The sequence below is a fragment of the Amblyomma maculatum genome, chromosome 6 (assembly GCF_055883805.1).
Source record: "Amblyomma maculatum isolate TAMU_Amacu chromosome 6, ASM5588380v1, whole genome shotgun sequence".
In the NCBI taxonomy this organism is placed as follows: domain Eukaryota; kingdom Metazoa; phylum Arthropoda; class Arachnida; order Ixodida; family Ixodidae; genus Amblyomma; species Amblyomma maculatum.
The window spans coordinates 124,371,089-124,397,586 of record NC_139349.1 but is presented as its reverse complement, the minus strand read 5'-3'; the positions used below and the strand labels follow the sequence as shown (position 1 = coordinate 124,397,586).

The following is a 26,498-nucleotide window of genomic DNA, read 5'->3' as shown; positions in this document are numbered from 1 at the left end:
AACTTCAGGAGAACGTGGCGCGATATGTAGCTATCAATGCATATTTAGTAGGACAATAATATGTCAGAGTTATTAAGAATTGCGTCCCTGTACGCTAAAGGCCAATTATAAACGTAACGTATTTCAAAGACAGCATTAAAACGCACATATAAATATAAGCAGTCACATACGTCTAAATAGAAACTGCCGCCTCCTATGAGCATATGTTTTGCTTGAATAGTACCAATATATACTAGCCCGCAAAAAATACATTGTTTCCTGAAGGCATCGAGACAGTAATTGAAAGGGGACATGTATTCTTACCTGCTTCTTGAATGCTTGTCATTTTGTTATATCCTCCACTTTCACGTTCAAATTGGAAGGTGCGGTTATAGGAGAAGCTTTGTGAGGAAGAAGACAATTCTCTGTAACACTGTGCACTATATACCGATTCATCGCACAACTGCACGCATCACTCATATCTTACTATCAAATGCAAATATTATATGCTTATTAGTGGAGCCAAGTCACTGACTAAAAGTACAAAACGTTATTTTAAAGGCTTGTCCCATGCCAGCACCTTTGTTTGATTTTACTGTTATTGCATATTTATTTCCTGCCTGGAAGCCATATGGTGATGTGATCGTCTTGCCAACTTTTTTGTTCAAATTCCCTCTTTCTCATTCGATTTACTCATTTCTTCTCATTTAATGCTCAAATATAACTAAAGAAGTGACTAAACAGAGATATCAACAGGCTTTTTATTTCTAAAATAATGTTCGCTTATATTTTCTTGCTCAAATATATATTAATTTGCAATTCAAATTTTAACGGTTTTTGCGTTTTATTTCATATTGACAGTGAAGTGAGTAGTCAAGGTTTTCAAGGTTATACCCAATTTGACAGTTTTATCTTGATGTTTGTCAAGCTTCGCTTTAAGAGTGGATCCGGTAGCATGTTGCAGTTTTGCTTCCATCGGTACCCGAACGCGGTGGCCACGCTTAAATTGGGTCCAAAGGCAACGACGTCCTTATGCTGCGGGATGTAAGGGCATGTTATAACGTAATATTTGCAAATTAGTTTATACGAAAGGAAAATAAATTACCCGTCACACATTCTGTGTGTAAACCTCAAAAGCGCCATATATGAAGGGAGCAAGGTTGGAATGAAAGTGGAAATAGTGAGAGATCCTGTAGTGGTGGGCTGCGGAGCAACTTCGACCCTCTGGGAATGTTTGACGAGCCGTGACATCGCACAGCACACGGGCGCCTCTTCGTTTCGCCTCCACCGAAAAGCAGCCGCCGGTGGTTGGATTCCAACCCCTGGTGCTTAGCCTCAGTAATTAAGAGGTTTGACCACTGCATCAGCACGGTGCCGCTATTATGGTTTCACAGGTGGTCGAAATTATTTCACAGCGATCCGCTACAGATCTTTCTCTATTCAACCTTCGTTTCCACATCCTTCCTCTTGGTATGGCGTGCTGCAGCTGTCCACCGAGGAGTTTGGCAAGCATTGCACCTTTCATATAAACCAATTTACATTTTTCAAATTAGCATTCTCGCTGGCGCCCAACCGCTGCTCGTAGTAGGTTATCTTAGCACCAAGCACGCGGCATGGGAATACGATGTGGAGGATTTGAAATGACGTAAACTGTGGACTGAGGCCCAGCAATGCTGACTGTCGCTACATGCAAACACCCACCACCGACTCGAAAATCTCCACCAGGACCGATAACAGCGTAGCAAACGATACATATCTCCGTTGTCCCCAATTCGGCGCAAATTTTCGTTCAGTCGGCGCCACGCGAAGGAGGCGCTTAGGTGGCGTCGCATAGTGGATTCCAGAACATTTGAGAAACGTCTCCGTTGCATCGGTGTCACCCCTCCTTATCACTCGGTGGCGACAGTGACTCGCACGGTTGAGAAGGAGCTGGTCATCTCGAAAAAGCTCTTCGCACCTAACCAATCACGATGCGCTTCTCGGCAGGAAAAGGAGGGGCCGCTTGCAGAGCTAAATTGAAAGTTACGTTATGTGGGCGCCTGCCATGGCGCGTTGTAACCGGTAGACGCGACGCGCCCTATTTATTCAGGCCGCGTCGCTTAAGCCAACCAGCCAGCCATAGTTAAGCGAGTGTTGAAGTGCTACTGGTCGGCTGCCTTGGCCAATCCACTCGTCGGTAAGCCTGCAAGATCTGCGAAAGAGCGGCGCTCGTCTACAGGACTGCCAAATCGTGACTCTCCAGATGTCGGCCTGAGAGAGTGCCAGCTGAACAATTTGGCTTTTATTTATTTGTCTTTCTCGTGCATTTCTTCGTGTTGTAAAAGCAATAGGATTATTGAAAGCCTAGTTAGTTGCATGCTTTGCATTACCTTTCTGTGAGCCTCTTGTTTGTATATTTTAAGTGTTTGAATTCCTCTGCATCGTCTCTTGCTGTGTATGAACTTTTTTTAATTCTGACTCTCTCCTTACTCTCGCTTGATCCGGCGGAAACTGGGCACCAAACCACCATCTTCTTCTGTCACCCCAGGTTCTTGTTTTCGGGCTGATCTTGCCACGTAAGTCGAGAACGTTCCCTTTGAGACCGGGACAGCTGCCCCTCCCCCCCCCCCCCCTCCCTTGCTTTAAAGGTGTCTGGGAGTGTGCGCACAGTTAGTGGTACAATGTTAATGTAATTATTAATGGGTGACAATTATTCCGGAGTCTCGAACACGATGTTTGATTCACTCAGCCTCGGACAACGGAGAACGAGTCGGAATGGTTTACGGACAGGTCATAAACTGTGTGCCAGTATGACAATAGCGAGAGGTACCGCGCGGAAGCGGATATGTAGGGTCCACCTAGTAGTGCTATGGGCTAGGGTTTGGGCGATTCAGACTCAATATGAATAACAAAGACATTACTGAGTTGCGCCTACAGAAGGTTCAAAAAGGAGCAGAATTGCGAGAATATGTGTATCAAAAAGAAAAGGAAGTTCTGGAACAGGCTGAGAAGGAAAGAAAGAGGCAACGAGAAGAACGAAACAGAGATAATGACTCAGGAAACAGGCAGAACGAGAAAGAGCAAGCGTAGGTTATAGAAAGAACAAGAATTCTTTCAAGAGAGAGAGATATGCTTCTGAAGGAGCTGGTTGAAATTGAGCGTTTGAAGAGTATCACCGAGCAGGGTGAGGTAACCTATCCCTATATGAGGTGGGAATGTGTACGGAGTCGCTCGGTGACTATCACAAAAGGGGTGAGACTAAATGCAGAGGTCAGAGTAAGGTTGTGGAACAGCCCGTTCTTGCAACAGAAATTTCAGTAAGTGAGGGCTTTTCTGGAGCTAACATTTATTAAGAAAATAAGAATGTGCACCCTAAGAGGAAGAGTTGTCAAGTAGCAGTATAAGCACAAAAGCTCAGATGGAGGTGAAGCTGAGGACAACACTCTTCCAGAAACTCAAGAAACGGGTTCGAGTGGCGACTTCACTGCCGAGGACGTTCTGCTCACTGATGAGTACGAAACATTTCCATTCGAGGAAAATGGCAGTGGCGATTGGAACTGAAACAGTCCGGAAAGGAGAACTGCACTGCGATCGAATATAATAAAGAATATTTTAAGGAAGGAGAGGTAATTGTAATTGCCGAAGAAATGTCTCCAATGAATGATGAGCCTTCCTCTGAATAGGAAAGACAGAAGGTCGTAAACGACAAAAAGGAAATGGAAATAACTGAAGATCGAACGAATTCACCGTGTGCTTCAGCTAGACAGAAAGCATCCCATGACGATGCGGAAATGGAGCAAGCGTTCCCCGACAAAAGGTGACAAAGAAACCGAAAATGAAGTGTAAAGTATCCAAACCTGCCAAGGCAGGTGAAGTCGAGCAGCAATGTCCTCGGAGAACGGCAAGTAAGAACCTGCAGCGGGACTGGAAACGTAAGCGAAAACGACTTACCCTGACTGAGATCAAAGACTGCAGAGCCTTATGAGAGCTTAGTGTCTAACCTGCAGTCAGAATTTACACCTAGGTGTAAGTAGCGAGAGCAGTTAGAACCGCGGCTGCAAGAAAAGCTCAAAAAGGGAGTAGGAAAAAAAAGCAGGACTCGCGAGAGAACTAGATGTCAAAGTATAGCGAGAAACAGACCTCGAAGGGAACAAATCTGTTCCAAGTAGAAAGTGAATTTCGGATATGAAAGTGTAGGCGTAAGTATGACTTCGATTTGTACGCTTTTTATTCGGAAGGATGTGTGTAACTGCATTACAGACTTCTGACATGTTTCGGGGTGCAAATTGTTATGGGTGAAACGCTATTTGGGAACGTCATTGTCAGTGACTTTTCATTGTAGTTTGTGAGACTCAATATTACTGATGTGCGTATTTCACTTCGCCTCATGAAGTTTGTGAGTGCATGCATGTGCGCGCGATGTTCATGTGTTTGAGAATAGTGTAGGACACATAAGTGACAATCGTTAAATACCTATCCAACTGTACACAGAAGAATCTAAGCAGCCACCCAGTCTGAAAAAACTGCATAAACTTTTCTGATGTTACGACAGAATTTCTGTGCGGTGTTTTACGGGAAACCTGTTGTGACAACAGAACATGTTGTAGTAACATCAGAAATTTCTGTAGCTACAACAGAAAAGTGCTACAGAACTACAGACAACAGAAATATACTACAGAAAAACTACAGAACTACAAAAAAATCTGATGGTTACGACAGAACTACAGGATTTTTTGTCGTATTTTTGACACAGTTCTGTAGTTTTTTTCGACAGGGCATCACTTAATATTAGAAACAGCAATGTCGGATCTCCTAAAAAAGGGGGAACGTGAAACCTCTCACCCGGTTAACGGGATAAACTAGAATGGAGTGAGCCGAACGTAGCACTGCCGGAACAGATATCTTAGACACAATCCAATGGGCGAGCGAGATTCGCCAAGATGTCAAATCGGTCACCAAAACACTGGGAGGGACGGATAAGTTGGAAATTGCCCATAGCAAAGTTCTGCGAATTAGGGAAACTAAGAAAAGCATAGGAAAGCGGTAAAGAAAGAAATATCAATTTAAAACTTAAGAAGAAGGCTAGCTAGGCTGCACAGAGCTGCACAGGGCGCGGCTACCGAAGCTGCACTGGGAGTTCACGTTCTAAAAACTGGAATACAATATAGACCTTCCATGTAAGTGAAATATTCTGCTACACTTTTAACGCGGAGAGTAACCGTTCAATTCATCAAAAGAATACTAAAAAGTTGTGCCTATATAGATTGAAATGGTGAATGATTTAATTCAAAAAATTAAGTAGCGGTACATAGATGCAATACCTTGCGCATTTCTTTTGCAGTATAAATGTAAAGACATTTACCAACTCGACGCAATCTCAGCAAGCAAAAGGTTCGAGCAGAGATAGCCAGACTGAGCAATAATTGGAACAATAATTGGCTTTTAACCCGGAAGTCATCGTAACGTTCTTTGAAACGTTCTCGAGGATATTGTAACAGCTCTAAAAATTACATGCAAAAATACTGGGGAAGAGAAAATTGGCTAACATAGGGAGGCGGCTGAGATAATGATGATCTGAAAACCGGGTTAACAGAGTAAGCGTGACAACATACATCGCTTCTCCTTTCATTTTGCGTAGGTAAGCTGATGAAGCATGTAAAAAATCCCGTTGGAAAAAAAGTTATTGGTAGAATGTGAACAATTCGCGCACATTGTTGTATGCTTCCGAACCGAGATATCCACGCAGGACGTCATGTTAAAGATTAAACGCCAATTACTCGACACGTTAACACAGGACAAGCGAGTCATCGTAGAAGTGTTCTTGAGAAATATTTTTGACAATATCTACCTGGCGGAGATTTTAGTAAGAGTAGTTGACCACGTTAACACTTTGAACGACAAGAAACAGAACACAACAAAGCGCGAGCTTACCACGTGTTTGTATGGAAGAAACGGAAGTTTCTCTATAAACAAAAACGTGATCGTCATCAGTGCGATATAAACAAGCGAGGAAAGTCAAGATTTAAATCATCATAGGCATCCAACGCATACTGCTGGACACACTCATCGTGGTAACCCAAGCAGATCACCATCTTTTTCAGAAGACAGCGATACATTGCTGATGCACATATCTGCAAGGGCGGATTTGATTTCACACACATCTGATATTTCTCTTTCTGTTTTGTTAGAATGCGAGAATATTGCAGCTATTTTGAAGTGATGCTGCCATTTGTAGGGCTGAAAACGTATTCCCAGCTTTCCTGTATGCGTGCGAGTTACAAATATTGGCGTGCTCTCTTACCCTTTTGTTTATACATCGGCCCGTTTGACCAGCGTACTTCATTCCGCATGAGAGGGGAATGTAATAGATCATGCCGGTATCGCATTTGACATGTTCTATCTCATGGTTGGTGGTGCAACGTGGTTTGCTAGTTTTATCTAGTGTATTTGCTTTCACGCACAACCTCAATAATTTTTGGGTGCAGTGAATACATTAAAGAGATCAAGCCTGCCTGCAATCTTTTTGAGATCGTTCAGTACTCCCTGTACTTAAGAGATGACAACCGGACGCGTGATCATCTTGGAACCCTCAGGGTATTGGTTCTTACTTTTTGCCTCAAAGTTTACAGAATTTTGTCTGAAATTGAGTCAAGGAGGATATTAGGGTACCCGCTGTCCTTCAAGATTGCAACCTGTTGGCTAAGTCAATACTCAACTATATGTACTCGTGACATCGTGATGCTCTGAATCACACATGCGTGGGCGATGTATCATTTAATTAGCTTTGAGCGTCCGGAATAACATAATAAAATTACCTGCACCTTTTTTTTTTTTGTAGAGGCAACACGCGTGCTCTACGCCCTCATAAATTTTGAGGACTGAGAACCTGAAGACCGATCGTTCCGGCAGTTGAAATTTGAATTTCAATCCCTTGTTCGCTCCTCCAAAGAAGGCTTCGAAGGAAGGCAATGCAGCAGAAAAGAAAACAGGTCCACATCACCCTGTTCGTAATCCAGGTAAATACGAAGGTTGAAAACACCCTTGGCAAACGTCCTAAGTTTCCCGTGCAGGTCCACGTCACGTCACAGCTGCTCCTGTGCAAGATTCACTCAGTCTCAAATAGAGTACCCGAAAAATTCAGACCTGCCGTGATCAATGAAGGTGTGGAGGTAGTTAAGCGATGCTCCCTGATTCACGAAGGTGGGTGCCTTTTCAAGGAAATTAGTAATTGTTTCAAGAATAATAACATTACGTTTCACCTATTGGACAAGGCGGGACCGTTCGTTATTTAAAAAACAACAGATCGTGCACAATGCACAGGAGCCTATTTCAAGAACTTCAAAAGGTTAGCATCCGGCTAAAAACAGGCGCACAGCAGGAAAAGAGAGGTGAATAGTCTTTGTGAAATCTCAGGCCTGGACAGCGTTGCGAAGGAAGTGAAATCACAATGAAAACTTTCAGTTGGACCATTCTACAACGTAAAGACCCATATTGATAGCAACCCCTTGCGAATGATTCTAGAAGACCGAAACCTTGCAAAGGACCTTGGCACGATATTTGCAACAGCACCTTTGTACTGTGGAAGTAGACGACCCCTAGAGTTCAGAGATTGGAAAACGTTGTCGAGTTCCCCCCAAAAAAGGCCACACCATTAGATGCCTCTTCATTCATATTAAAGACAAGTAGCACACCATCACTAAACCTGATGCGTGACCGCCGTCGAGGAAGCTGTCAAGTTCTTTGGACCAACAAATTTTCAGAATCGATTTGGTACTAGTGCTTGTGGTTTCTAGATTTGCTTCAGAAATAGATGGGATCTATGTCGAATATGAAGGAAACCTTTTTGAGCAGCGCTCTGGGATCTGCACCGACTCCTGTTTGGCGCCAATTATGTCTGACCCATACATGGCTAAAGGAAATGGGGCATTGAAGCACCGGCACGAAACCCTCGGCGTGCTGACATGTTTTCGTTATGTTGACAATCTTTTGCTGTGTTTCCCGGTGATGCAGGTAACTATAAATGCCAGCTTGGTTATGCATGAAAAAACAGTATGAGTCACAATAACCTCATACAGATTTCTCATACTAAGCTCATACAAATCTCATACAATCTCGTATATTTCTCACACGTTGAATGACATTTGTATGAGATTATATGAGATTTATACGAGTTTAGTATGAGTTTAGTATGAGAAATTTGTATGAGGGTATTGTGACTCATGGGGTTTTTTCGCTAGGGAATTTGTTTGAAACGGCGTTCAAGGGATTGAAATTCACATTTGAACTGCCGGAATCGTTGGTCCTTAGGTTCTTGGACCTCGAAGTTTATGAGAGCGTAGAGCACACATGTCTAGTGTACAAGACTAAAGAAGAAAAGGCAATTTTACGATGTAAATCTGGACTATGAAAGTTGTATAAATGGTCCATCGCCACGTACGTATGATTCGGAGCATCAAGAAGTCATGCGTACATCACCAATAGAAAGGACTTAGGCGACAGATAGCAAGGTATAAGGACAACAGGTACCCTGATAACCTCCTGGACTCTATTTCAGACAAAATTCTAAAAACGTTTGATGGCAAAAAAATTAGAAAAAATACCCAGAGGGTTCCAAGAAGATCACGCGTTCGGTTGTAATTCCATACGTACAAGGAGTATCACACGGTTTCAGAATGATTGGCGGCAGGCACGAAGTCCCTGTGGTGTTCAATGCACCCAAAAAAATTCTCCCGCTAGTGCTCGAAAGTAAATACAGTTGATAATACTCCCAAACCACGTTGCACCATCAAACATGAGATAAAACACGTCGAATGAGATACCGGCGCGGTATATTAAATTTTTCTCTCATGCACAATGAAGTATGCTGGCCAAACGACCATTGCATAAACAAAAAGCTGAGGGAGCACGCCAATATTTCAACTCCATCAAGAATACAGCAAAGCTGCGGAACATTGTCAGCACTTCAAATGACAGCTTCAGATCAAAATAACTGCAATAATCTCGCATTTTAACAAAACGGAAAGAGAAATTGCAGATGCGTGTGAAATAAAATCCGCCAGTGCCGAAATGGGTATCAGCAATGTATCGCTCTCATCTGAGAAAGAAGTTGGCCTGCTTAGGCTATCGCGATGAGTGGGTCCAGCAGTATGCCCTTGATGCCTATGATGATTGATTTCTTCATGTTCCTCGTTTCTTTATATTGTACTGATTACGATTACGTTTCTGTGTATAAAAGTACTTCCGTTTCTGTGTGTTTTGATTCTTCTCGTTCTAGGTGTTACGCGTTGAACCACTATGAGTAGCAAATTAGGGGCAATTCTCGCCATTTCATTTTAGTATCTTTGACCATCTTGGGGTGGGAATACGAACATTTTACTAGAATACATCATGGACTTTCTTAATGGTAGGATAGCTAATCTTTGCAGTGAAGCGCCCAAATCAAGGGACATCCGACTCGGAAACGGAGGCCTGCCGCCAGGCACAGTCCTTCCTATTCGTTTCTAATTTCGTCAAGCTTTAGCTACCATGGCACCCCAAACGCATTCAAGGCCTAAAGTTTAGTTTCTACGCAGACGATGGCGCTCTCTTGACAACAGAATGAAGTGATGCGCAAATACAGGAGTCTGCAAAAATCCATAGACGCCGCAGAAATATTGCATCACAAGAGGATTTAGGAGCTCGGTTAAAAAGTCAGAGGTTCTATCTACCGGAAAACAGGGTCGAGCATGCAGGCTACATCTTGCATAAATCTGTCCGAGGAGTTCCCATAAATCAGGTCAACAAATTTCGGATTTTAGAGGTCATACTAAAAACAATTTGTTCAATTGAGACGCAATAATTGCCATTCAAGGCAAAACACTGCAAGCGTTGCGACCCATTCGAAAAAGCAGTAAGAGGCACACCAGCATGAGGGAGAAAAAGCTCCTCATAGTACTACAAGCTTCCTCAACCTTTCTCCATATCTCTGATGAAGGGTGACGAATAACGTCAAAGTGGCATTATCATCAAAATGTGCGTTCACTTGCAATATAGCTTCCAGTGCGTACGACAACAGAGCGAAGTCTCAGACTAGGAGCACACAATATGCAGGTCGCATCCTCAACGTCATCCTGCGAACAAGCCAGCGATACTGCATCCCAAGAGCATCGGGTTAAGAGGTCTGGCCCCCGACGACCGGCACATTATTCAAGGGCCAGCTAATCTGGTCGCAAAGGGCAGATATATGCCCGATGAAGTCTGCCTCTTAATTTCACTAAGAAGCACACGCCATTCAGAGCAGACGACGAACACTCACCGGTTCTTGCTGGTCAGGATTTCATTTCTGTGATTGATATTGGATATACTATGCGCGCAGTTAGGCATTTGCGACGGTCATTGAGGACACTGTACAGTTGCGGCTTAATTTTCAGCTAGTGTAAATTACTCGATCGTTGTTTTCATGCACCATTGCAGCCACTCTGCAGGGCAGGCTCTGCAGTGGTAGGATTGACCGCAAATTTGTTCCGGTAGAATGTCAGACGGTAGGGCACTGTTTCGCTGTTTAGGCCTCCCAAAGGAAGGCGTTCTAATGCCGGACCACCGCTTGCTCGCTATTGTTCTTGTCCTGCCCGGTCGGCGGGGGAACTGTATCGACAATATTAGCCGTGCGGCTGTGTTTTGAGAAAAGAACAGTGCTTTGAAACCGGAATTCAAAGCTGGGCGGCGAAAGGAAGAGCGAGAGGCCACCGACTTGAACGAATGCCTGCAGCTTATATGTTTTGTGGCGTTACAGAATCGTCGACACCGGAAACGCAGGAAGAATACCTCCAATTCCAGCACGAACGCTACTTGAATGTTATTCGAACAATCGCGCCTCACGGTAGAATTGGCGGATCAGCAGCACCCTGCTATCATCCCACATGTTTTGCTCATCGCGCGAGATGTATTGGCTGCGGAAAAAGCGTTGAGACATGTTGCATCAGTTCAGAAAGAGGACGGCTAGAAAAGATCTGAACAGCGCCAAAATGAGCAGTTTGGCTGAGAACTGTTTGATACAGGCACGCAATAATCAGAGTGGGTTGCACGTTTTGGTTCCCACTTCCTTCTTCTTGAAAGTGAATAGGCGCAATCCATCATGCGCTCAATTACAGTTACGTGTGAGAAGTCAAGCGCGGCAATATTCTGGCGCGTCTCGGGGAACGAGCGGCGTCCGTGTAGAATTCTGCAGGACGGTTTGGCTTCGCCTTCGGCACGCTTGTGCAAGGACCTTCAACGCCACACTAAAGTCGCGGGACTATAATGCTGCTTCCAGACCCTGAGGTGGACAAACGCAACCCATAAGTTTACCGTCGCACACCGCTGCTCAATAAACATCACAACATCGTCACAGTCTGCTATGTCATCCGCGTCAGCAATTTTTTACCGGTAGCACACTACCGATTTTGCTCTGTTCCGGGTGAAACATCTTTGCTTCGCTGAACCATAGCCAAGATCTCATAGCCTACACCAATAATCGTGAGGAAAATCGGATTATATTCAACGTTGACCGTGCTAAGGAATGTTACCGCCTGAAACATGCCTATCTGTTCGATGACTTTAAGGGCTATAATTTCATAAAGGCTTGACTACGTTGTAAGCCAGCTGTGCGCCAGAACGGCGCACATCTTGCCTAATGGTGGTGCTACATAGAGCTTTCCGTCACTCGGGATTTTGCGCGGATTGTGTCCTATTCCTTGCTTTATTCACCCTTGCAATATATCGATTTTTGCTCCGTGTACAGATCTACCGCTAACAGAAACCCTAGTAGTCGAAGTCGTAACATATGCCGGCGATTTAATCCTGCTGCTTCGTGATTCAGAAAGGTTTGTAGCATTCTCGTGCGAGTACGATGAGTACGCACTTCTCTCAGGTAGTAAAGTGAAGAAAATAAAAGGCAAGCGCTTCCTTTGGGTCATCCAGTTGACCCAGGGCTCTTGCACTCGTTGAACATGTCACCATCCTCGACATGACATTTTCGGCGGACGGCGTCTCTCCCTTTAGCTAGCAATGGATTGTGAGTACCCTACAAAGTCAAGTTGTCTCGGTATCTGCACCACGCTTGTTGCTAGCAGAGAGGACGTTTTTTTTAAAGAATGTGTTCTTTTTTTAGTTTTGCATATGGCGCGTGTAGCACCCTCCCCTCCAACTTTGTTTGTACGAGAGTTTAACACTCTTCTCTAGTAAAATGACTGGTTCACAGGAAAGGATGGCGCAGTAGCTCTGAAACTTGTTTCTGTGGACAAGTGAACCACGCAGCAAAGGAAGAGAGGGAAGAGGGAGTGAAAGTGTACAGAGAGAAAAAGGAACCGTAGTGGAGGTCTACGCAGTAGTTCTGACTACCTGTTAAACTTTACAGTGCACTGACGTCGCACAGCTCATGGACTACTCTCCGTTTTACCTTTATTGCAACGCAGCTGCCGGGGTTAGCACTTTGCTTTATGGATAGGTTTGGGATGGGAAGACGAAGACTGTTTCGCCCACCTATTTATCACAGATCCCGCGACCCCCACGAGAATCGGTAATAGTGTGAGCACGGACACTTGCCGGACCTAAGGAAGAGTAAGGAGTCACAGTGGGAAAACATGATGGAAAACCTAAGCAGCGATCACTTTATCCTCCGGACGCGAATAGCATCGGAAAGGGTAAGAGGCCGGATCGGCAAGCAAAACTCACGGACTGGAACGCGTTCCGCGGGGCTTGCAAAAAATCTGAAGGCAGCATCCAATCACTAGAAGAATGGAGCGGCATGTTGACAGAAACGCGAGACAAATGCACAAAAAGTGTAAGACGAACAACAACAACGCCCGAAGTAGACGGGCACCTTCTGCGACTATGGGAAGCCAGATGCCGTCTCACCAAAAGATGGCGGAAGCTAAACACAACAGGAAACTAAAACTAAAGATAGCAGAAGTTACGGCAAAAGCTGAAGAATACGCAGCGCAACTCGCGAGACAAAATTGGGAACAATTCAGCGACTCGTTTAAGGGAACCTTAGGTACAGCCAGAACCTGGAATCTCCTAAGAGCACTAATCTATCCGACCAAAACAAAATTAGAAAACAATAAAAGCATCCAAAGAATTATCCACTCCTTCGAGGGTTCGGATCCCAACCTTTTAGAGAAGGCATGAAAGAAATGTTTCGGTGATCACAACCCCTCACGATACCAAGGAACCTATCGCGGAGCCGAAAACGAGAGACTCGACCGCCCAATAACTGTGGAAGAAGTTTATGCGGCCATAAGGAGTACAACCAGAAACACGACAGCAGGAGCCGACAGAATCGACAACGCCCTGACCCGAAACCTGAGTGACGACCTCATACAAGAGCTCGCAAGCTTTCTACACAAACACTGGGAGGCGGAGACGGTTCCCGAAGAATGGAAACACGCCGAAGTAATTATGATTCCTAAACCTGGCAAACAGCTCCAAATTGAAAATCTCAGGCCCATCTCACTCACGTCGTGCCTCGGCAAGCTTTACGAGCGGGTGGTGATGCTCAGACTGCAAACTTTCATGGAAGATAATGAACATGTACCCCATACCATGTTCGGCTTCAGAGCAAAACTCTCGAAGCAGGACGTGCTGCTTCAAATACAAGATGTGCTCCGCAACGTACCCCGAACGGGTGAAAATATCATAATGGCCCTTGACATCAAGGGAGCATTTGATAACGTCAGTCACGAAGCGATCGATCCTTAGAGGCCTAGACGACCTGGACTGCGGACGCAGAATCCACGGATACGTCAAAGCCTTCCGGTCAGATAGAACTGCCACCATCGGCATGGCAGACCTTCCATCGAACAAAATTCACGCGCCAAACAAAGGAACACCCCAAGTATAAGTCATCTCACCTATTCTCTTCAATGTAGCTATGATAGGTCTAGCACGAAAACTAGAGAAGATCGAAGGCATCAGGCAAGCCATGTATGCAGACAACATAACAGTCTGGACGAACATCGGTTCCCTCGGGGAGAAGGAAGAAAAACTGCAGGAAGCGGCCTCCTGTGTACAGAAATATCTCGGAGAAAGAGGACTCGCATGCTCGACCGAGAAATCGGAACTACTTCGAGTGTGGAGAGGCAAACGAAACCGGACCGTCCCAACCAGTGAGAACCTGAAACTCAACATCTACTTGGAGGGAATGCCCATCCCGGAAAAGACATCAATAAGAATATTAGGTATGTGGGTTCAATCGAACCAACGCAGTAGGCACACTTTTACCATGCTCAAAACAACAACGATACAAGTGACAAGCATGATCACCCGCATCACCAACAGGCGGCATGGCATGCGCGAAGAGGACACACTAAAACTAATTAGAAACCTGGTAGTAAGCCGAATTATGTACAGCCTGCCCTTCCAGTGCCTCAACAAGAGTGAAATACAACAAGCGGATGCCCTACTACGCAAAGCGTATACGACAGCGCTCCGATTACCACGCAACACGTCTACAGAAAAGCTCACGGCGCTTGGATTGCAAAACACATTCGAAGAACTACGCGAGGCGCAGTTTGAGTCGCACAAACTCAGGCTGCTGCAGACAACGACTGGAAGAGCGCTCTTACAGAAACTCGGATACTGTGAGCAGATGCGAGAAATAGCGAGGACGGTAACGATCCCCGACGAACTTCGCAAGTCCTTCAAGGTAGCTCCAATCCCGAGAAACATGGACCCTAATCTCCACCAAGGTAGAAGAGAAGCAAGGGCCAATTTTATTCAAAAACATACGCTCCTCAAGACACGACCGTGTATGCAGACGCGTCCTCGAGAGGAGGACACGACAAAATTGCAGTGGCCACGGTGGTCAATTCATCTCTACGCGAAGTGACCAGCGCCTCTATCCGACACTGCACAGTAGCACAGGCCGAGGAAGTAGCCGCTGCTCTAGCAGTGGGGGAGGGCTATAGAGCTGGGCGGTCATTAACGATACTCACGGACTCTCAAACAGCCTGTCGAAATTTCATGAATGGTAGGATTGGTCGTCACGCGCTCCGTATACTCCTCGAAGCGAGCGAGAGCATTAAAAACCACGAAGAAAACAGGACCAGACACAAAATTATGTGAGTACCGGGGCACATGGGGGTGGAAGGGAACCAAGAGGCTGACAGGATAGCACGAGCATACACTACTTTCTGAGCATCCGACGAGTCCGCGGAACTTTTGCCAGCACCCAAGGCATACTCAGCCATACTAGAAAACTATAGAGGAAGAAGAATGCAATATCCCCCACCGCACAGCTCTCTCACCACAGAGGAAGCTGTCATATGGAGACAATTACAGACGGGTTCATACTCAAACCTACCCATACTAAACAAAATGCACCCTACCATATACGCTGACAGATGTCCGTGGTGCGATGAAAAACCAACACTATATCACATCACATGGGCCTGTCAAAACATAGATGTGGTCCCCAAAATTCGAAACCCGAGTGCGGAGCAATGGGAGACTCTGCTGTCCAGCGACCGCTGCGAAGACCAGCAAGGTCTGGTACAGCGAGCCCAACGGGCGGCAGTACCCAGCGGAGCCCTGCACTGAGGGCAACCGACCATTGTGCAAAAGTGGGCGAAGTCGACGGAGAAGACTTGTGGATTCAACAAGCAGACATCTCTGAAGACGTCCCAAAAACCGCCAAGTAATATAGAGCTAAATAAAGTTTTTTTCCTCCTCCTCCTCCCTTCATCAGTAAAAACGGAGGCGCGAGAATGCTATGTCTTTTCGCATTCCGGCGATTGTTTAGCGCTAAATGGGCATCTCAGTTATTGGACCGCATATATTATTTGAGCGATCTTTACATTTTTACTGGCTCGGATGTAGAAGGTGGCTATTTGTATAGCGTTGGTATAGGCAACGATGCACAAGCGGCGCTCTCTCCTCTTGGTTTTTGCGGCTCACATTTCTATAGTTAGATGAGATGTTTCCAAACTAAGTATGGAGAGCAATGATCGTTTATTAGTTCTGCAATAAGCTGTTACCCTCTGTTACCCATAGCCATGTACCAGAGGCACACGCCAAAAAAAGTGAGCGGACGGCCATTTTTCCAATCTCTCGCATGATGAGAAAGCTTTCCAGTGGTGCTCTGACCATGGCGTATACTCCTCACCATATATAGAGACTGTACAGGAAAGTCATAGCCGTTAATGTATCTCATATCAACTGTGGTCAGGTTGAGTCTCACACCCTTGTCTTTGTGCACGACGTCGTTGCTCGGATATGCCTCCACAAGCGTCGCGATTTTTTTTTTCATTCCGTGTCACTCGAAGCAAGGCCGCGGGAAGCGCTGAAATAATGTTTCGAAGAATCTGTGGGATTCATTGTTTTGTGTGGCGACACAGTCATCTCGCGTTCGACATGATAGCGCGTCTATCAGTACTAATATGCAGATCTCTGGATGGCCTGCTGTCTGCTCAGGGGGGGGGGGGAAGCAAATCTTTCTCCGGAAGCGCCCAATGCGCCACATCCACCCCAAAAAGGGCACTAGCACGAAATTTATCATTTGGTATATGTATTTGCAATGGAAGTAATTTGAATAAAGTTGTTGTCTTTTAAATTTCGAGCCAGCAGCTAGCCTATTCTATGTGTTAGCCCAAATGTCCTCTGACTGTCTAGCAATAAATATGGTAGGTGGTCACGGCTCCCGAGGAATGATACTGCACCTACAATATTACTATACAATATGTGGTCAGATACATTGCATCATATTTGTTGCCACTTCATATTATGTCTTAATTGTGTTCTGTTTAAATTTCACATGATTCTCTCACGGTAGTTTGCTGTTTTCATATTTTTTAAACTATCATTATCATCGCTCTATACTAACTGCAGGGCGAAGGCTGCTCCCATATTCCTCCAATTAACTCGATGTGCTAGCTGCATCCAATTGACCACTGTGAACTTCTTAACCTCCTCCTCCCACCTAACTTTCTGCCGCTCCCTCCTGCGCTTCCTTCCCTTGGAATCTAGTTGGGCACCTTAAGCGACCATCTGTTATCTTCCCTTCACACTACATGCCCTGCCCATGACCATTTCTTCTAGATTTCCACTGGAATATCAGTAATTTCAGTTATTAAGGTGAAAGCCTTTATAGCCTCATCTTGTCAGCAAGTGTCACGCTTTTGTGGCGGCTCTGCTTGTTCGAGACGAGATGCCGTCATGGAGGTCTCGACTAGTCACAGAGCACCACCACTGTATGCACGAATGCGTGCCTTTTATGACAATATGTTAATGAATAATCAATTTTATTAAATGACTAGTTAATTATTGATTACTCATTGTTGGTAGTTGCGCAACAAATGTATTATTTCTTAATTACTGAACACTGATTACTAATGATTGCATGCTGATTACTAATTATTTACTTATTTCTATACAGTGACAGTCGCGTAATGAGGTAAATAATTACTGATTCCTAATTATGACTGCTTACCTAGTTAATGACTAAATAAAGATTTACTAATTGCTGACGCATCAATAATAATTACTAATTAGTGACCGTTGTCTCATCAATTACTTAATAATTACTGCCGCCTTATATGGCTTATGGCAAGCCATAAGTAATTAATAGTTATTGGATAACTAATTAACAACTTTTTAAATGTTTATTGAATAATGACATTTATTGTTTACTAATTAGTTGCAATTGTGTAATCAATTAATTAAATAAAAATAAATGCTGCGCGCCCGGTAAAATTGCGTAGCAGGATGCAGCACTCAGGCGTTCGCCTTTCATCACTTTAGTCGCCAGTGTCCTCGAACTTTTATCTGACTCACTCTCACGCTTCATATCTCTTAACGTTACCCCTGCCATGTTTTTGTTCCATAGCCCTCTACGTTGTCCTCAATCTAAGTAGAACTATTTTCGTTAGCCTCCACATTTCAAGGAAACAAGTGAGTCTAGGTAAGATGCCACTGTTATATACTTCCATCTTGAGCGATACGGATAAGCTGCTAGTCATAATCTGCCAGCACGTGCCAAATGGTCCACATTGTAATCTTATCCTCCTAGTTATTTTACTTTTATGATCCGGATCTGCGGTTACTACCTGTCTCAAGTAGACATGTTCACCTACCATTTCATGTGTTTCGGTACTTATTACGTACAATCTGCTGTTCCTTTGCGAGGCTGTTGAACATAAACTTAGTCTTCTGCATATATATATTTAGGTATAAACTTTCTGATTTTCTTTTTCAGTCATAAAATATTCTTTTAAATTCATGCCCTCAGTCAGCAAGGCAATGTAATCAGCAAATCGTACATTACCGATGCGTTTTCCATCAAGCCTTATCTCTAACTTCTCCCATTCTCAGTACCCTAATACTTCCTCTAAGCAAGGTGCGATTATTACTGAGAAGATCATGTCTCCTTGCCTTAAACCTCTCCTTATAGGAATTTTATTAGTTTCATTATGCACAGTTATGATTGGTGTGCAGTCGCTATAGATATCCTCGAGGAGATTCACATACGGCTCATTTATACCCTGATTCAGCAATACCTGAAGCTGTGGAACATATCCTACTTGAGTGCCCTGAGTACGCTGACGAACGTGCGTACTATAAACAAAGCATGGAGAAGCTCTCCCACTGCCTTTAACTATGGACAGTGCCTAGGTATCTTAGACTGCCCTAGGCAATAGAAACTCGCAATGAACTTTCAATTTGCACATTTGAAAGATTTTGGAGCTCTTGACAAACTCTAAATTCACCTTGCATGTTACCTTCAGGCGTTTGTCACGCTGTGAACTCAAAGCACATTTGTGATATTATGCATTTTATCATTTAGTTTTATACTATTACTCCCCGATATGTACCTTATATCGCATTTAATGGCCGCATTTTACCTCCCTCTATATTTCTTTTTGTGATGAAAAGTGTGGGTCCCGGATCCGTTTACTCGCGTTCAGAGGCAAGCGAGGGTTCCACTCGCCTGACAGTCTGCGGCGAAGCCGAATCCGGTGTTGTGGATTCCGCGAAGACGTGGCTGTGGGTGTAGTATAGACTCGTGGTGGTCCGCTCCAGACGCTTGGGTCCCGGAGGTGGTCACAAATACACTAAACTCCGAGCCAGAATGAAGACCAGCGAACACGCTCGAACGCTCTCTTACTACCTTTTCTCGGGCATCACTTCTTCCTTCACCTCTATCTCTTCTCGCGTTACCATCATGTGTTATGCTACAACTTCATGAAACTACCCCCTACTTTAGGACTTTTAGAGCGGAACGGTTCTAGTCTCCAGCAAAGGCAGGTTCAGGCTGTCAGTGGACACGTGACTCACTGAGCAGTAACCACATGTAACATAATATCGCTAAAAGACTGGTATGAGCCATATAAAGCTGACGAATCCAGGCCAAAGTTCACACGCGACTTAGGTTGTCAGCACCCACATTTTCAGTTCCCTTATTGTACTCTTGCACTGTTCACAATATTTTTGCAGCATTGGACTCCACCGTAAAGCTCGATTTTTCACATGTCGCGCCGATTGCAAGTACTGAAGCGATTAATGGTCACATTGAATTATGAATGGTTTGCCGTGGGAGGTAAATGGGAATTTTCCCAGTGGCCCAGACAAGCGCTAGACTCCCGCTCTATGGTAAAATAACGTGTCTCTCGCGGTAGTAAGTTGCGACTCGAGTATGCCACGGGGTGCAGTATTTCATCGTCACGCGTTTGGAGCAAAACTGCACCCAAGCTCATGCTCTAAGCATCTGTGCGCAGCACAAATGGTCGTGACAGGTGGGGGGTTTTAACTAATGGAGAAGTACTAAGCTCCTTCTTCAGCGTCTGGAACGCTTCTTCCTGCGCTCAACCTCAAGCGACGACGCTGGGCTGGCCTTTTTTGTGAGTTCGGTCATGGGCTTAGAGATAGATGCATAAACTTGGATTAATATTCAGTAGTATAAGGAGAGGCCCAGAAACGTCTGTACAACCTTCTTAGTAGATGGCCACTTTGAAGCTAGAATCTTGTCCAACGTCTTCAACTTTGGGTTCACCTTCGACGCACCCATGTGATGGCCCAAGAAAGTAATCGTGCGCGCACCAATACCGCAATTGCTTTGCTTGATAGTGAGACCGGCATTGCGTATTCTCTCGAAGACATGTCTCAAGCTTTGCATATGTTCAAGCCAACTGTAATATGCGACTACCACATTGTCGAAGTAGCAGTACACATTTTTGATGTCACCTAACACCGCTTTAATGAGGCACGCAAATATGGCTGGTGCTGTTTTGATGATGCTGGAGAAGTCGTTTTTCTCTACTTTCATCAGTCATAGGGACCTGCCAATAACCCTTCATAAAATAGAACTTGGAGAAAAACGTTCTCTGTCCTGCAAAGGCGAGGATGACATCAATGCGCGTAATGGGCTCAGAGTCAAATGTTAGGACCTTATTGAGCTCTCGGAAGTCGATGCACAATTGTATGCTGTTTTTTGGCTTCTTGACAACCCCAATTGGCGCATGCGTACACGGACTTCGACTGGTCGATAATACCAAGACGCAACATCTCCCATCATTTCACAGGCTGTGTTTTCCGGCAGTGAGTACGATGCCACTATTTTAGAGCATGTTGTTTCTTTACCGTCCTCGGCTTAAGCCGAATGTGCTTGCGAGAACGAGCTTCGTATATTGGTGTTCTTCGCGGACTACTGCACTTTCTCTCACAGCTTGCTTCTCGTAAATGATGTTCTTTCCTAACAGCAGATTCCTTTTTGTGATGAACGAGCACTGATTTGATGGCTTTGGGAACACAGAGGAGCTGCGGCCAGTCTTTCGTCTCCGGTTGTTCTCTAGATAGTCTAGAAACATGCTTGTCATGATGTGCATTTTCTTGGTCAGCCTCTGTCGCCCCCCTTTCGAAGGCGGTCTTCACCAGGTGTATGAGTGGCTACAGCTGCATCTAACGTGAAACAGTCGTGTCGACGTTCCAGACAATTCCCAGTGCTGCTCAGCACTCGATTTGGGGGCTTCGCATGCTCAGCATTTCGTAGTTGCCTTATAGAACCTAGACCAGCTACCGTATTGACTCAAACTCTTGTCATGCTTTTTCTCATCTTCACACATGCTTAGATTTCTTCCCTCAACCGTCCGCAATGTTCTCATTGTTGCTCAGGTTTTCCCTGTGAAGCTCTCTCAAGGAGCTTACATTTTACCTATTTCTCTGACAGTCCGCAGCACACCTTTCAATGCAGACATATGTCTTGCTGGAGCTCTCAGTCTTGTGACGTACTGATGTGAACATATGAGGACAGCGTCCAACTGTCTTTATGTACAAACAGACCTCATGTAGCCCTAATGACTTCGTAACATCTTTGTTCTTATGCTTTAGTTGTAATCTTAAACTACTAGCATGTACTGCGGCCCGTAATGACCCATGTGCTTAATTAAACGATTTGGTCATTTTTCTAGGGCTCTGATGCAACCCAGTAGCTCTCTCTACATAATGTCCAACGGCATGAAAGGAGGTGTTTTTCTCCTCAGCTGTTATGCACTTTCGAAGCTCAAAGAGTGCTTTTACGGTCGCCATCAACCCCCGTTCTTTCTCACGGATTTCTGTAACCACATTCAAATGCTTGGGCTCGGCATATGGCGTGAGCCGCCCATCCTTTCGCGCTTCTGCCCAGTCCGCTTCTCATTCCTCTTTGTCAATGCTAAGTTGTCCTTCGTGCCAGCCGAGGAATTCTTTAACTGTCATACCTAGTTGCTCGCTCATCAGCACCAACGTCTCAAGCTCCATCTTCACCCCTCACGACGGCTCAGATCTGGCACGGCGGGAAATGACGTTTGCAAGAATCCTGGCAAGCTCGCCAGGTTGTTATAGAAATTATTGGCCCAGGACCGGTTTACTTGTGCTCAGAGGCAGGCGAGGGTTCCACTCACCTATCAGTCTTCGCCGACATCGGATTCGGTGTTGTGGAATCTGCGAAGACGTGGCTGTGTGTGTAATGTCGACGCGTAGAGGTCCGCTCCATACGATGAAGTTCAGCGCTCTTTTACGACGCTCTTTTACTACCTTTTCTCACTTCTTTCTTCTAATCTTTCTCTACTCGCGATGCCACCATGTGCTATGCAACAACTTTATGACACTTTTGTTTTCTTCAATGTTTCTCTCTCCAATTTTTCTTACTACATAGAATAGCATGCCAGTGAAATCTAAATGCTGCCTAAATTCTTTGTTTTTCAATAAAGGGTCTCTCTCTATCTTTCTCTGCATAGCTGTGAAGGTTTCGACTGAGTCAAATGCTTTTTTCTAATCAATAAATGCTATGTATTCAAAGCATTTTTCTGTCACCTGATTGATAGTATGAATGTGATCGATTTTACTGTGTCGATCCTTTCTGAAAACCTGCTATATCTTTGGTTATTTATAATTAAGATTATATTGTTCATTACCTTAGTAAATACATTGTGCATAACGGACAGAAAGCGGATTGGCCTATAACTTTCATGCCCTTTTTGTCCCCTATCTTATGAATTACATTAATCTTTGCGTTTTTTAATGCTTCTGGTAGCGTCGATGTCAGCTGGTATTGCGTTTACGGTGACCGTATTTTACAGCACGTATTCACCCCTTCTTTCAACAAATCTGTAGTTACTTTATACTCCTCAACTGCTTCCCCTTTTTGATAGCTCCTATAGCTTTTCTAACAACGTACTCCGTAACTGGTGGAACGTCTATTGTTCTTTACTACTGCAAATTGCATTATTGTTCTGACTACATAGGCTGCTGCATAAAGCAGTACCGAACTCCTCCGCCATTTGGAAAATCTTGCCCATAGTTTGATGACATTGCCTGCATTGGGCCTTAGCGCATAATTGATTTATGTCAATGCCTAATTTCCTCTTCTACGTTTTGGGGCGACCACCGTACTTTAGAGCATAATCGATGTTTGCCCATGTTACAGAACGTTATGTGGGATGAAATATTTCAGTAACAAATTTAGGAATATTGATCCAATGCAGCTTACCAATTTTCTAAACAGGATGCCGTGAATTCCACGTGCTCTGTAACTTGGTGTTTACTGTCATCTTTTGCTATAGTAGTAGTTGTAACGCAGCGATAGGCAGCTTCAGTCACTGTGATAGTCATGAATACTAAACGAAATTTACGATCCTCTGCTAAAACCTGGAAGAGAGTTAAAGAATTCATGAGATATTTTTGAAATATGAGCCATTGTAATCCCAATTGGCATTCTTTGTTGTGAAGCTGTGATGTCTTCTCTTGCTAATCACATCATATTCTCCTAAATTCCCACTAATACTGGCGGTGATATTCTTTGGCGCATATATAACCGGGCAGGTTTATACTTAATATATTTAATGGAGCGTGCAGTAGTCAAAGTGGAGAAGTGAGACGGGCTCGTTATGTTACCGGCTCTGCGGCCTTCACACGCGTTTTTACAAAGGTTACAATATGGCAGCCGACCACACAAAATTGCAATTTGCACTGCAATTGTTTTACTGTGGCCAGCCATTGATGATAGTAGGTTTCGACAATTCAACATAAAATACACTGCTGTGTTTACTGCTTTTGTTTGCTGCAACAGCTATCTTTGTTATTTACCTTTGTGACGCACTGGCCTTCAACTATTTCACAGTATGACAACTAACGCGCGCTTTTCGCAAAGAAAAAAATGCTTTACACTCCTTTAGATGTCATTCTAATAAATATCCTAAAAGCTAATATTGAGTCATAAATGTTCCTCTCAGCAAAGAAGAAGAAAGGAACCATTCTTGATATTTTCCTCTGTCAAGCATGTCAATAGAGAAATGGATAATAAAATAAAACTTATACGGTATTTTTAAACTAGAATTGAACATGACGCTATGAACACCGTAAGACATCCTACACATCAAGATGTCATGCGCTAAGTGCAAGGATGATAATAAAAATATTGCCTGGTCCTTAATATTAGAGCACTTTCAAATGTATATGCTTGTCACCTTTTGGAAAGTGCCTTAAGGATATTTTCATAACATGGATAGCACATACGGGTAGATAATGTAGTAACACAGAGAAAGTAGTACCAAGAGCAATTGTTTGAAGTTGATGATGCGTGGCCTTTTAAGGAAGGGCAAGGGTTCTGTCCTTTCATTAACAGAATACGTATCACATACGTAAGGGAATAGCCGGCTCGAGTAAACCGCGGAAATTCGCAGATGTCTTCATCACATGCTGGGTTACACATCTAAGACTCAGCGTCGTAAATGCTCCCTGGAAATCTTGCGTTATGTACAATTTTGGGTCCGAGAGTCTCATAACCAAGAGAATTGACTAGACATTGCCTTCAACTTAGAAAGAAGTATAGCCGCCCATATACCTCAACTGTAACGAAACTTTCGTTGTAAACAGCATCTCCAAATATAAGAAGCAAACATTGTCTGAATTGATAGACATGATTACCGCTTCAAAATACTAGAGCCGTGCTTACCACGAAGGAATGCATCTCCTGAGCTTGAAGCTGATCTTGGTGAGGTCGCCTGGCAGGAGGGGGTCATTAACTATGTCATGTTTTGCAAAGTATTCTATTTGTCTCTCCAGAGTATGGGAGGACATTGTCCAACATTGTGCAAATCTCTTTACTTTTACATTGGGTCTGATATTTGAGTTGACATTCAACATACGAGAGAAGGTGTGTACTGTTGGGTAACATCTCTATCAGATAACCAGTTCATATTAGTATTCGGGTGGTGCAGTAATATGAACTAACTGTGCTTCGCCGTACTGTTGAGAATACACTAGCATGAAGAGCAACCACGATCCCTTTACTGTCTTTAGCATGCATTTAGCGGTTTTATGGGGGTTAAACCACAACTCATTTTTAAATATTCGCAAGGTTGGCTTTGGTTAATGAAGATTTCCTGATCAGATTTGGTGCGAAAACTACCCAATAACTCTCTTTAGCTTAATTCTCCTTCGTACTAAGCCATGTTTGTTGTGTTGCTTTCAGTGCCTCTTGTGATATTTGTATCGTCACGTCGGTGAATGCGCCAGCGTGTCTTCGTCGCCAGGGGCACTTGAATAAGCATATATAAACCTGGACATAGCAACAGGTCTGCCTCGATGACGGCGGTTCCGCATCAAGGCCCTGCGCGAAGCAACAAACTCGCGTGGCATCGGATACCCAGGTGCAGCTAACGCTGCGAGAGACTGCCCACGCTCCTCTCAAGGGCAGCGGTGGAGGAAAGATGCATGCATCACCGGCCCAGCATTGGGGTCGGTTTACAGTTACCAATAGTACGCCTGAGAGAACAGATGCGCCGACAATATGATACCCTCGCTACCGCGGTGTCAGGAAACCAGTCTACCCATGGGAATATGGTGACGTAATCGTCGACGTGCCCTGGCCTACGTGAAAGAATCCAGAAGCCGGTTTCTTATGGTGCTGTGTGCAAAAACGCCAATTGTTGATCTTCTATTGCCCAGTGGTCAAGGACAAAGGATTGCCTATCTAGGTACTGAGGGACAAGGCAGTGTATAAAAATAGATCAAACATTGCTGGGGACATTGGGAGACTTTAGCTGAAATCTATCATCAAGTAAATAAATTTACAAAGCTCCTTGCTTCCGTGGTGCCTTATCGCCTCGCCTCGCTGGCCTTCGCTACCTTCGGCTCCGGCCCTACCGGCGTCGCAACACTCTAAATATTGCCGACTATTTAATAACTAAGTTTTTAGCAGCCTTGTGTTTTTGTATCACAGGTCACAGGAAGAAACATCCCGGCCTTTTTCCCTCTCCCTAGAAGTTCGAAGAGCTATTTGTTTCGCACCCTCTGCGTTTAAGTGGTAGAAAATTACCAGCTTCGAATCATTGGAGCAGTCTCACAGACACTACAATGTATGATGTCAGATGTGCCTCACGACGGTACTATTAATATTACTTTAGAAAAGAAAATAGCTGGCGGGACGTAGTGAAGATTCGACGAATTGATTTCCACTTCAGTAACGCGATGAGAAAGGGAGGCATCACAACGATGGTTTTCAGAGTGCATAAAGCCAAATACTAGCTATGTCAGAATCTGTCAGTGGTCACATTTTATTTTACCATCGCTAGCACCAATAACAACATGAACCCGGCAGCATTATAATGCCGGTCTGTTATAATTTTTTCCCTCACTGCTTTGAATACTTTGTCTGCTTCTGTTTTTGATGTCCATCTCGGGTCTATTTTCTTGGCCTGACACTTCTGAAATTTACATCTAAAAGATGCTGATTGGGTTTGTCTCCGTACAGGTGCAGTTTTTGGGCTTGTCGTTCCAAAAGACCACATGATGTGGTCAGTGCCATTTCTAAAATAATTGCGAACTTTCAATTCTCAGGACGAAAAGCGCCTGAAGGGGACCCAATCTTGAGTGTAGAAAAAATATTGCTACAGCTTGTTTCGTGATCCTAGCACACGTTTTTTTTTCTTCAGAAAGAAGCGAGACAACTATGTGTATTTAATGGTAAAAAGAAGACAAAATATGTCAGAAGGGTGGACGCTGACTTAGAATATGACTTCGTAAACTGGCAACAAGCATCCCACATACATAGG

General features: G+C 44.3%; 1 protein-coding gene across 1 annotated transcript in view; it reads right to left on the bottom strand.

The window, feature by feature from the left end:
• LOC146186706 (uncharacterized) overlaps nt 1-26,498 on the bottom strand; it is an 83,287-nt gene that overhangs the window by 38,776 nt on the left and 18,013 nt on the right. The window contains exons 2-3 of the mRNA XM_084605722.1: nt 22,934-23,091; nt 304-380 (exon numbers count right to left, since the gene is read on the bottom strand). Of these exons, the coding sequence (XP_084461848.1) occupies nt 304-380; nt 22,934-23,091 (235 nt within the window). The remainder of the gene's footprint in view (nt 1-303; nt 381-22,933; nt 23,092-26,498) is intronic.